This window comes from Alternaria infectoria, assembly GCF_024043175.1.
Source record: "Alternaria infectoria strain BMP 0036 chromosome Unknown scaffold_10, whole genome shotgun sequence".
Classification (NCBI taxonomy): Eukaryota; Fungi; Ascomycota; class Dothideomycetes; order Pleosporales; family Pleosporaceae; genus Alternaria; species Alternaria infectoria.
The window spans coordinates 883,358-895,485 of NW_026250699.1; the positions used below are offsets into that span (position 1 = coordinate 883,358).

Below are 12,128 nucleotides of genomic sequence, written 5' to 3' on the forward strand. Positions count from 1 at the left end.
AACTCTCATATACCCCGGTTGATACTTGTCGGTTTCGTCTTTGTAAAGCTATGATCTTTGTACCAATACGCGTCAGTTACGAATGTCTAGTTGTATCAATAGAAGCACGCTTGTTTTTCTGTGTAGACTGTACTTCGATTTTGTTCAAGCACAGGCATCAACGTCAATGAAAACGTTTTGAGTTCGAGGTACCAAATCATGCACATGAAACCTGCTCCCTTAATGCGAGATGCGACGCGAGATGCGATGTGAAAGTATGGTGTAATCATTTATTATGCCTTTTGACAACCGCTCAAAGGCACAATGCCAGATGGACTAATCCATGCAAAAGAAGTCGCTCCGTGATATCGTAGACTTTTCGAAACCCGCCACCGTAATGCCCTAAAACGCCATTGCAATGCAAATTCTTCCACACTCCCGTTCTGAAGAGCTTCCTACTTTTGCATCTCATCCAATCCCCTCTTAATCCTTTGACACTTGATCTTGAGCAGCTTGACACTCTCCAAAAACAGCTCGTCGCTCTCCCACTGGCCAGTGCTTTCCACCTTGAAGATGAAGTGGTCTCGTATCCGACCCAGCTTCACCTTGTCTTTGAATTCGGGATGTCTTAAGCATTCTCTGCTGACGGTGTCGTTCATGGCGTTCTCGACTACAGCCTTGGGCTCGCCTTCCTTGCCTTCCAGCTCGGCGTATTTCTGAGCATCCTCGGAAGTGACCTTGTCGAGCTTGATGACGCCCCGGGGGAAACAGCGCGCGAATTTCTTTGCGTCGGCGCCGATGATGGGCTTCGTGATGTCGATGGTAGGCATAAGGCGGTACGAAGCCGTTGCGACGGGCGAGAACTTGGCATGGTCTTGTCCGATACCCTTGATAGCGTGCATGCTGAGACAAATGCTCTGCCCTGGCCTCATCTTTGCGATCAGGATATCTGGGTTGGTAGACCGAATATCTTTCCCTTCACTTTGCGCAAACTTCTCCTCTTGACGGCCGTGGGGTTGGAAGACGATGTCTTTAGCGTAGACATTGTGGCCGACGTAGAGTTTATCGGGATCGGTCTCTCCAGCTACTGCTCGTTGCAGACCGCCCTCTTGCCATGTGCATTCCACGTCTAATCGCAGCGCAATGGTGTTGTAGTCTGAGGGTGTTCCGGAGCCCTCGTCGTCGTCTGTGGGCTTCTTGTACCATTTCAGCCAGCGGAGACCCTCGCGGTCGCCGCAGAGGGGGATTAGGCCCAGGCGGTGGGCGAGCACTTCGTCTTGGATGATGGATGTGTTTTGGTAGATGAAGACGTCCTCTATGGCGAGCGTAGGGATTTCGGAGAGGAGAATGCGGCGGAAGGCGTTTGCGACCGAGGTGTCGATACCAGTGAGGGAGAACTCGGCGTTGTTGGGGACAAATTTGTGGAAGGTGACGTTGAAGTTCTGAACCTTTGGTTAGTACGAGGTCATGTATTTTTGACGTGAATCTAGTCGCGCATACCTCCTTGAAGTATTCCAAGTCCCATTCGTGGTTCTCGCCCGGCCAGTGTCCAGGGAAGTCGGTAGACTGCTGGTTGGTGACGGTCTCTGGACCAACTCCAAGCGTCTAATCGTGGCATTAGCGGAAGATCAACCCCATATTCCAAGTCGCGTAAGTACCTTGCGCTTGATCTGCTCCTGTGCACTCGGCGTCGACATGGTTGCGGTGTTGGGGTCAAGTTTGGTGTTTTCGGAGGGGAGCACTTTCCATGTTCACAAAAAGTTCGAGGAAGGCGCCGGCACGCCAAGACCCACGCAGCCAATGGCGGTAGACTCAATCTGGTAGCATCATCGATATGAGGAAAGCTCCCCTCCAACGCCACGCCCTCACTCTCCACTCTACACGCCCATTGAGGCCCTATACTCGACGTAGGGAGAGATACCACCACCATGCCCGTCTCCTTTGCGCGTCTGGCCGGCCCCGCGGCGAAGCGAGCGTGCCTCAACGCCTCCCGACCCCAGCTCCGATCGGCAATCCCTTCACGGCCCATTGCACGCTGCCTGTCGACTACATTCCCCCGCCGATACGCTGAAGTCGAGGAGAGCCAGCGGACACGATTGGTCCCGACCGATTCCAACTTCGGCGGCGTTGCACCGGCCGAGACGGCCCAGGAAACCAGAGCGGAGGAGGACGAACATGTCGACACCAGGAAGATCCGGCATTACACTGTCAACTTCGGGCCCCAGCATCCCGCTGCCCACGGTGTGTTGCGCTTGATTCTGGAGCTGAACGGAGAGGAGATTGTGCGCGCCGACCCGCACGTTGGCCTGCTGCACCGAGGCACAGAGAAGCTCATCGAGTACCGGACGTACCTCCAGGCCCTGCCATACTTTGACCGTCTCGACTATGTCTCCATGATGACCAACGAGCAGTGCTTCTCGCTGGCTGTCGAGAAGCTGCTGAACATCGATATCCCAATCCGCGCCAAGTACATCCGTACCCTGTTCGGTGAAATCACCCGCATTCTGAACCATCTCATGTCGGTCTTGTCCCACGCTATGGATGTCGGTGCTCTTACGCCCTTCTTGTGGGGTTTCGAGGAGCGTGAGAAGCTCATGGTGAGTTGTGCGTGGCAAAAGTATAGATTGCACATGCTGATTACGTCTAGGAATTCTACGAACGTGTTTCCGGCGCCCGTCTGCACGCAGCCTACGTCCGCCCCGGCGGTGTGTCTCAGGATCTCCCCCTCGGTCTTCTCGACGATATCTACCAATGGGCTACCCAGTTCGGCGACCGCATCGACGAGACTGAGGAGATGTTGACAGACAACCGTATCTGGATTGGCCGCACAAAGGGCGTTGGTGTTGTCTCAGCTGCCGACGCCATCAACTACTCTTTCTCTGGTGTCATGCTCCGAGGATCCGGTGTTCCCTGGGACGTCCGCAAGTCGCAGCCATACGACGCCTACGACAGGGTTGACTTCGATGTCCCAGTCGGTGTCAACGGTGACTGCTACGACCGTTACCTCTGCCGTATGGAGGAGTTCCGTCAGTCTCTCCGCATCATCCACCAGTGCTTGAACGACATGCCAGCCGGCCCCGTCAAGGTTGAAGACTACAAGATCGCGCCGCCACCACGTGCTGCTATGAAGGAGAACATGGAGGCCCTCATCCACCACTTCTTGCTTTTCAGCAAGGGCTACACTGTCCCACCTGGTGAGACATACAGCGCTATTGAGGCGCCCAAGGGAGAAATGGGTGTCTTCTTGGTCTCAGATGGTAGCGAGAGGCCATACAGGTGTAAGATTAGGGCACCTGGATTCGCACACTTGGCCTGCATGGACCAAATTTCAAGAGGTCATTTGCTCGCCGATGCTGTCGCCATTATCGGAACAATGGATTTGGTCTTTGGTAAGTCCCATCTATAAGAAGTGCATATGTGTCATTTACTAACTTCCTCTGCAGGTGAAGTTGACCGGTAAGAAGTAGAAGAAAGGAATAGAAAGGCGGTTGCATTTTGCTTCGATTTGCACAGCATGATTTTTTGTCGCGTTGCATGAGGGATACAGAGCCGATGGGTGACACTCGTATGGTCAACGAGATCAATCACGAAGACGATTTGATCTTCGGTGTGGTGGCTCAGCAGCGGCGGTAGCGGGTTAGGTGACTGGTTGTAAATACTGTGCCTATGTGTTTCTTGAAAGTCAATTGACATTTGCATGTTCATCTCGTCTTTTTCTATATGCACATCCTGGAATGATCTGCAGGAAGTTGTGCTCGTTGGTTCTTCGATCCTTTCTATTTGTCACTCTATCCCAATATAAAAGACATCACATTATGACATAGCCTTGAGCATATTAGTAGATGAGATGTCCATGATAATAGGACCATTTCAGGAAAGCACTAGCTATGCAATGAGGTTATGATACCGCCATTCGGATGAGAGCAATTTATGGATTATGTTCCGACTATATGAAACTTACACTAAAGTACTGAAAGAGGACATTGAGGTAAGACCAGCTCAGTTGTAATATACATTATCCTATTCCGTGCCTTCCTACAAGAACATGCCCGCAGCCGAGCCGAGCGCCACGATGCCGAATACCGCCAGCCCAGCCTTTGACAACGCACCATGTGTAACGCCCACGGCACTGGCAGCGCCCGTCGAGTCCGCATTCGAAGAGCTAGCACTCGCGCTCGCATCGCCACTTGAGCTCGCAGTCGCGCTCTCCCTCTCGCTCATCGTACCCGCCGATGAAGATTGCGCCATAGAACCACTGCTACTAGCCGCATCCGGGTCCGTCGAATTCTTGCTAATCTCGTCGAACGGTGGAGTGCAAATGACAACGTCGACCCTCTTGCTCAGACACTCTCCCAGTTCCAAGAAGCTTTGTTCGTCGCTAGCGGAGCACATTGCCGTGCAAGGAAACGGGCTGCCCATCGCGGTGCTGTCGTTGCCAGAACAGCACGCGTACATGTCCCAGAAAGCATGGTCGTTGAAGTCCGCGTCGTTGCTGATAACGCATCCGCCATCGCGGCCGGACGGTCGACCGAGAGGGTAATTGGAAGGCTGCGCGGGTGTGTCGGGCATGGCAGAGTTGGAGGCGCATCCTACTGCAGGGCCGTAGCTGAAGATGGACGGGAACTCTGTGGGTTTGGTGAAAGGGCTCGGCGACGCATTTGTGTAGGTTGTGTAGACGTAGTTGTACGTCGTCGTCGGTGTTGTGGTGATTGTAGACGTCATTTTGAACGGTTGTTGCTGCATGTAGCGTGATGCGAATGAGAAAGTTGGTAGGTGGTAAGTGACGAGTAGCTAGCTAGCGAGAAAGAGAGGCTGAAGGAGGTTGAGCACCACCACAAAAGCAAACAAGATAAACTTCAGCTAGGAACGAACGCACGAGCTGACGCGTCTGATCAAAAGAGCTATATCGTAGTACAGGTGGAAGGAAGCGGTGTCTCGAACGTAGGCGGCAAAGGATACGAGGTGTGTGACGGAGTATACGAGTATTAGGACAGAACTAGAAGGTGACTGCTTTTCTTAGTTTCTTAAAATAGTAAGCGCGATCGTCGACATTCTGCGGAGAAGGGACGTTTTGAAAGCCAAAACGCGAAGAGCGACTCTGGGTATCTATCTTATAGCGTTCGCTGAGCAAACAATCTACTGGATTGAATAAAGTGCATGGGGGTAAATAATCTTCGCGAGTAAGCTTCACGAGGGGTGCGGGGCTCACTCCGCTAGCTCCTTGGCGGTAGTCAGGTCTCGAGCGCGCATTCAATTTGACGCCGGACGATATTGGACCATGGAACATGGGAACGCGGTCTCAAGGTAGGTCACTGGCCAGCTACGTAGAACAATCCAGACTGTATCGACACCAGTGCTTTCCGGGAATCAGAAGAAAGGCCATTCAGTTGCACATCACATTATCAAAGAACACACGATTTGTTTTGAACAGTTGAATTCTCATCTTGGTATCATAGCTGCCATGCAATATGGCACATTAACTTCATACTAGCATCCCTTTCGGGATCTCCCCAACACCATCTATGCCTTCTCATCAATAGAATGGTGGACACCGACAGTGCGGTCACCGTGCACACTGCTCCTCCTCAAAGTCTCGTCCTTGTCGTAGTCCTGGTCAAGCTGGTTCATCTCGTCCTCCGTCTCGTTGAGGTGGTGGAACAGAATCCAGATGAGGCAACCAGCGATGAACGATGCAACGGCAAGACCAGCAAACATCCACTGGATCTTGGGGTCAACGACAAGCGGGTTAAGAGCCTCGGAGATGGCAGATCCGAAAGCGTTGGTAAGGAGGTACATAGACTGGACGAAGGACTTCATGCTGGGCGGGGCCTTGGTGTACGCATACTCGAGTCCAGTGACGGAGGCAAAGATCTCAGAAAGACCAATGAGAATGTAGGCACCGGTTTGGGCAGCAACGTGGATGTTGTTACCCTGGTGAACGCCATCGACAAGATCAGCGTCGCAGGCTAGCGGGGTCATGTAGCAAGGACCAGAGTGGTAAATGTAGTATTGGATGACGCAAGCGTAAATCATGGCGAAGGATGCAATCCAGAAGCCGGCGACAATACGGTTGATGGGAGGGAAGGCGATCTTGTGCTTGCGGAGTGTGGGCATGAGCCACTGGTCGACAATGGGCAGGAAAACGATAATAGCGATGGGATCGAAGTTCTGCATCAGATCGTTGGGAATGCCGTGAAGACGCATCTGACCGGCCTGGGTGACGAAGTTGTTGGAGAAGTTGCCGTAGACGACCCAGTAGATGGGGTAGAAGCAGAAAACCTGGCAAGCAATAAGAGCACGCTTGACCTCATCGACAAAGTGGTCGTCCCAGTTGAGGACCTTGGTCTTGCCGAGGCCGGCCTGGTAAGATGGCTTAGCAGCATCCATGTTACGGTTCTTGATCATCATCCAGATAATACGGAAGGCATCGGTAATGATGGATCCCTGAGGAGGTCGGACAACGTAGACCTTGCGGCCAAGGACGAGGACGAGCAGTCCAACGAAGAAGACGCAGAGGCAGAGCAGGTAGGCACTCCAGAAGTCGCGATCACGTTCCAGGTAGGGAGTAGCGAGCAGAGACAGAGATCCGGCGTTGATGCACCAGTAGAAGATCATGTAAATCCTCTGAATAGTGATCGCAGGGTCAATGATAACCTTCTCGCCAGTCTTGTCATCGGTGCCAATGACCATTTGTCTCCTCTTGTATTGATCGGCGATCAAAGGCGCGACGTTGGACTTGATACCTCCAGTTCCGAGACCGATGATGATAATGGCAACAATGTAACCAGCGAGACCGGCGCCGTGATCCAGAGCGGTAGGAATGGATGTGCAGGTGAGGACGATGAGACCGAGGATGTAGACGCAGCAGAAAATGACGATGGTGTTGTACTTTCCAAGGTACTGATCGGCAATGATGGCACCGAGAATGGGAGTAACATAGCACCAGAACTGGAAGAAGGTGGTGAGACCAGTGGCTCCCTGGTGACCCATACCGAGCGCACCGCGACCTTCCTCACCACTGCGGGGACGCGAGATGTAGTTTTGGAAGATACCGGAAGCACCATAGTAGGTGAAACGTTCGCAGAGCTCGACGATAGCGACAAGGAAAGCGCTCTTGGGGAGCGGCTCTCCAACCTTGCGGAGTGTCTTCAACTCCTCAGCGGTGGGCCTGATACCACCGATGCCATCCTCTTCTTGGACATAGGAAGCAGCATCGGAGTGGGAGCCAGCAGTGAGCGCAGCATCCTTCTCGGTGGAAACATGCGCGCCGGCAACGTTGGAGTCGTTGATGGTGGCACCGTAGAGGTGAGGGTGCTTGTCAGCGACCTCTTGGCCGTGCTGGAGTGCCTCAGCGCTGTCAAACATGTCAGTAACCCGTATTAATCCCAGTGGACCCGAGTACCAAAGGGCCGACGGGGAAGCAGAACATACGCAGTAGTCTCGTGGGCGGTAGCCATGGTTTCAGATCTCAATTGCGACCAAAGATTCGGTCAATAGAGAGGCAGCCCAGAGTGAGTGTGACCAGAGGGTGAGAGGGAAATCCGGTAACACCTGGAGTCATACCAGAAGAACGAAGACACCTCCATATTTAACCCACCCCCTCGTTGAGCACACGCGGTACCCACATGGCATTCACCTACCCAATGGCTCCGACGGTCGCCTCTGTCGCTCAAGGGCAGTGGGACCAAGCACGCACAAGCACTCTCGCCAGGCCCGATGTAACGTCTTGATAGCCCTGGTTCTAACCAGATAAGCATAGTCGTCCGGTACAAAGCCTGTCGAAGCCTTCCCTTGGCAGCTTAGTCGCGCCACTGCCCGCTCGGCGTGCAGACAACCGATTCGCCCCCAACCCGGAACACCTGCAAGCACCTGCCAAACAGGGCGATGGCACGCGGTGATCTTACGTTGGTGTTTGTGACAGAGTAGTTGGTTACCACACCTCAATGTGGTGCCGGGCTGCCGGGCCCTCGCCTGGAAATACAGTCGTTGTGGTTCGCCAGTCCGCCAGTTCGCTTCGATGTAAGGCACACCCCGGCATGATCAATACTCGTATAAAAAACCGCAAACGCAAGTCTAGCTGCAGTAATGCTAACCACTGTGCCGCCGCAGAGATAGGAAGGCATCGGCAATACTGCAACCAACAGATCCAGCACTTTCCATTACACAGCACCGACCGACCCATAATCTTTCCAATCTCCAGCCTTCCAGACACTCATCTGTTTGCAGAAAATTTGCATGGCCGGCCCACTCCGATTTGCGGAAAGTAGTAATGGTTCTGCCATTCTCTCCGGTTTCAGGGACCAGGTCCGCCGAATCTAACGACCTCGGTTTCTTCTCTAAACGGTCCCGGGTACACACTAGCTCGGGCAACGCCGAGAGAGATAAGCTTCTGACCCGCCGTGGAGCTGTTCTCTCGTGCATGGTCATCTCGCCTAGACACGCTCGATTGGGGATTCCTGCCTCGACATGGCCAATGGGTCTGGGAGGATCTCCGCATCGCGCGCTTATTAGGTGCTTAGTGGGGAATTTAAGCGGTGGTTGGGTCTTTGATGTTGGTGTGGGATCAATGTCTGATAGCGGTGACCGAGGATCAGGCGAGTAACGGGCGTAAGACGATGATGATCTGGCAGCGTGATAACTGGACAGTCGTCATTGCCGTGTGTCTCGTTACTGTGAAAGCGCTGTGATGTGGAAGTGAAAGCACTGCATTGGAGGATGTTTCCTGAGATTCAATATGTCCATTCCGTCACCACACGCAATTTCCGTTACAAGCACGGCTGGGCTGCAGCGCCCAGACACGGAAGGCGCGGTCAAGCTTTGTTGCCGACACACATCAATCTGTCAGCGGCGCAGTGGCGCGCCTGAACCTCGGGACGCCTACATGGCCCTTGGCTAAGCGCGCAATCCCCGCGTTAATCCCGGGCTTTCCCTTGCCTATGCGATTCTTGCTGCTTTCCGTGTGCCTGTCGTTGAGGCTTCCAGAAGGTCACTCCTGCAGCAAGCATGGCGGTACGCCGGTACCCACGGCTCAACCCACAGATCTGGAAGCTGCTTATCCTTGTGCCCACATAAGCTCCATAGTATTAGCTTGGTATATGCTTGGAGTGCTTCGTGTCACAGGGCGCGAGTGGAGATGTTGCCCACTTGGGTATACTACCCACAGCATCAGCACGGAGCAACTGAGACACGCGACCTGCCAGCTACTAATTTAGTTGGGTGGTTGGTGTAAACGGTGAGATAAGGATACGAGTACGCAAAGTCACGTTTTGTGATATCTTTTAATTATGTTTACCTCATCTACTCGTCGAATACACAACGATGCAATCAAGCTTCATCCGGCTCTCTACACGCACCCCGCGATCGACGACAACCTATCGCCTTAGCTTTTCGTACAAATATCCTCCCAAACAATAAAGAACGTTGACACATGATGCGTCGGGTACTGTGAATAACAGAAGGAAACAGTCGACGCTTATGATGATGGACCGTTGGGACCGGTAGTGTTGGGGTCACAACATTGCTTTCCTCCACCACAGCTGTCGGGGCACTCTAGAAGACAGGCGTCAGGGCCGCCCTTGACGCTGGGGTTCTTGCTCTTGCGACCACCATCTTCCGCGCCGCTTTCGTCTGAGCCATGTGCCGAGTGGTCGTGGCTAGCGTCGAGGCAGAACTCGGGCTGGATGGTCGAAGAGTGAATACCGTACTGGTGGAGGCATTCGCGGATTTGGCGCGCGAGATCCATGTAGCGTGCTGAGCCCTGACCCTTGAAGTCAAAGTCGACCTGGACGTGGAGGGATGCGATGAGCTTAGTGTCTGATAGTTGCCAGACGTGGAGGTGATGGCAGGAGACGATGCCTGTGAGGTCAGTAATGTCGTCGGTGATGTCGTCGATGGACAGGTTTTCCGGGACGGCTTGAAGAAGGATACGAGATGCAGCCTTGCACAGGGGTAGAGCAGACAGGAGGATGATGACGGTGATGAGCAGAGATACCGCGGGGTCGGCATACATCCTCCAGGAGTAGTCGGTAAGCCAGATGAACAGGGCAGTGGCAATGACACCAATGTTGCCCAGGGCATCACCCAAGACATGTAGGAAAACACCGCGCATGTTCAGATCAGCGTGAGAGTGACCATGTCCACCTCCCGATGCCTCCTTCTTGGGCTGGTTGTGCTTGTGGCCCTTGTGGTTGTCCTTCTGGCTAGTCTTGCCGTTTCCGTGAGCATGGTCGTGAGAGTGGTCGTGCGAGCCGTGGCTCTTAGGCTTAGATAGAAGCGAAGTCTGCTCGGTAGGCTCCTCGTCCTCGACGACATCGTTGTCCTCGTCATCTGCCTCATCATCGTGCGCGCGGGACGACTCGATGATGCTGTTCCTGAAGGAAGAGGGGTGTACGTAGATCTCGTCGATGGTGGCATAGTTGCGCGAGTGCGACCGGCTGTGGCGCTTGTTCTTCTTTGCGGTGGCTTTGGATGGGGTTTGGGTAACGTTCGAGGGGAAGGCAACGCGGTTCTGGGGCAGCACATCGGCTATATTGCCGCGCTCGTCCGCAACGGCATGGTCATGCGCATCGATGCCGTGGGAGTGTCCCTCCTCAGCGTGCGAGTGTGCGTCGTTTCCGTGTGAATGACCGCCGTGGGAATGGCCGCCGTGACCGTGGTCGTGGAAGAGGAAGAGGCCGACAATGTTGGACAGGAGGCCGCAAGAACCGACGATGAGGATGATAACCGGGTGGGAAACGTCCTGAGGCTCGACGAAGCGCTGGATGGCCTCGAGGAAGATGGAGAGACACAGCGCGACAAGGAAGACGCCGTTGATGAGGGCGCCCAGGGTTTCCGCGCGTTGCCACTACTCCACGTTAGCATAGCCATTGCATGCCAGACGCGAGGCTTCTTACTCCGTATGTGTATGTCTTCGAGTTGGTCTTTTGGCTAGCGACCTTGACGGCCCATAATCCAACGAGGAGCGATATGACATCGTTCAACTGCGCGTCGTGTCAGCATCATCACTGGCGGCGAGGCCAGATATACGCACCATGTGGAACGAGTCGGCGACCAGCGCCAAAGAGTGCACCGTGTAACCCGCGATGAGCTCGACAAAGAAGAAGGCCGTGTCGATAGCCAGCAGGATCATGATGCGCGTCGATTTGGAGAGCCCCATGGTGGCGGTATCGGAGCGCCGTGGACGCTGTATCGGACTGGAGTGATGGCGGCGCAAAGGGTGCGATCGGGGCTTCGTCGCCTATTATACAACTGCAGAGGTTTGTTGTGTTGGCAAGGACGCAGAAAAGGGTTTGGATCCACGGTTCACAATGCGCGCTGAATTCAGAAACAAAGTCGCACTAGACATTGCGTCAAGGCTCATCCAGGCCGGTCCGCGTCCCCCGCCACCATCTGCCCTCAGCACCCTAAGCACTCCGCCCAAAATGGCTCTGTGAGGCAGCGTAACGGCCCTATCTGCCCAATGTAACTTTAATCGCCTCAAACATCATCATCTCTCCAAATTCTTGGGGACATTTGGCGGTCCTGTTTGCTGCTCGCTGACTGCCCCTAACACTTCCAACGTATACCGAAGCCCAAGACCAAATGCGTCCATTTCAATAGCCAACTTACCCACAAAGACGGCAGACCTTTCCAACGCTTTGCCCCGCATAGTTACTACGGTTCGCCGCTGTGCCTTCCGCCGACTTCAGTGCCGCAGCTTGAACAGTGAGCATGGCTAGTCGAAAGGGTCTTACATGGACCCACAGCAAACGATGACTATCCGCTATTCGAGACATGTTTGAAGCGTAACGACGCCCGTAAAACTCCTACATGACTAGTTCATGACTTCTACCCGTGGCTGGTGCGCTGACTAACCACATGCTGTGGCATGTGAACAGGCACTACTCATCCTCCAAAGTACGTCTTCTCCACGTCCACTCCAACGAGCACTGCAAACGTCCCCAACAGCAACATTCCCATCAACGCCATAACGAGTCCTACCTCCCACCCTCCCGCCATCGCCTTCCCTCTCACAAGCGCTCGCTGTAGTCTCCAAAACCTGATTGCTCCAATCATAACCACCACAATAGCCATGCAGATGAAGGTAGCTGCAAGTGGTTTCCCAACCTTGTAGAAGCCAAAGTGCGAGTCGGGCGTAGACGAGTGTTGCA

At 53.9% G+C, this 12,128-nt stretch overlaps 5 protein-coding genes across 5 annotated transcripts; 1 reads left to right on the forward strand and 4 right to left on the reverse strand.

The window, feature by feature from the left end:
- Positions 1-434: 434 nt before the first annotated feature.
- Positions 435-1,676, reverse strand: J4E92_006734 (uncharacterized protein; the record flags this gene model as incomplete). The annotated part of the gene is made up of 3 exons (XM_051498100.1): positions 435-1,421; positions 1,480-1,584; positions 1,638-1,676. 3 exons carry the CDS (start codon positions 1,674-1,676, stop codon positions 435-437), a joined length of 1,131 nt encoding a protein of 376 aa, XP_051351826.1.
- A 231-nt stretch (positions 1,677-1,907) lies between these two features.
- On the forward strand, positions 1,908-3,385 carry NUO49 (NADH:ubiquinone oxidoreductase 49kD subunit; the record flags this gene model as incomplete). Its single annotated transcript, XM_051498101.1, has 2 exons — positions 1,908-2,576; positions 2,627-3,385. The coding sequence occupies 2 exons, from the start codon at positions 1,908-1,910 to the stop codon at positions 3,383-3,385; spliced, it is 1,428 nt and encodes a 475-aa protein (XP_051351827.1).
- A 629-nt stretch (positions 3,386-4,014) lies between these two features.
- On the reverse strand, positions 4,015-4,701 carry J4E92_006736 (uncharacterized protein; the record flags this gene model as incomplete). Its single annotated transcript, XM_051498102.1, has 1 exon — positions 4,015-4,701. One exon carries the CDS (start codon positions 4,699-4,701, stop codon positions 4,015-4,017), a length of 687 nt encoding a protein of 228 aa, XP_051351828.1.
- Positions 4,702-5,499: 798 nt separating this feature from the next.
- Positions 5,500-7,436, reverse strand: J4E92_006737 (uncharacterized protein; the record flags this gene model as incomplete). The annotated part of the gene is made up of 2 exons (XM_051498103.1): positions 5,500-7,333; positions 7,411-7,436. The coding sequence occupies 2 exons, from the start codon at positions 7,434-7,436 to the stop codon at positions 5,500-5,502; spliced, it is 1,860 nt and encodes a 619-aa protein (XP_051351829.1).
- A 2,015-nt stretch (positions 7,437-9,451) lies between these two features.
- On the reverse strand, positions 9,452-11,134 carry J4E92_006738 (uncharacterized protein; the record flags this gene model as incomplete). Its single annotated transcript, XM_051498104.1, has 3 exons — positions 9,452-10,822; positions 10,872-10,958; positions 11,009-11,134. The coding sequence occupies 3 exons, from the start codon at positions 11,132-11,134 to the stop codon at positions 9,452-9,454; spliced, it is 1,584 nt and encodes a 527-aa protein (XP_051351830.1).
- Positions 11,135-12,128: the final 994 nt, after the last annotated feature.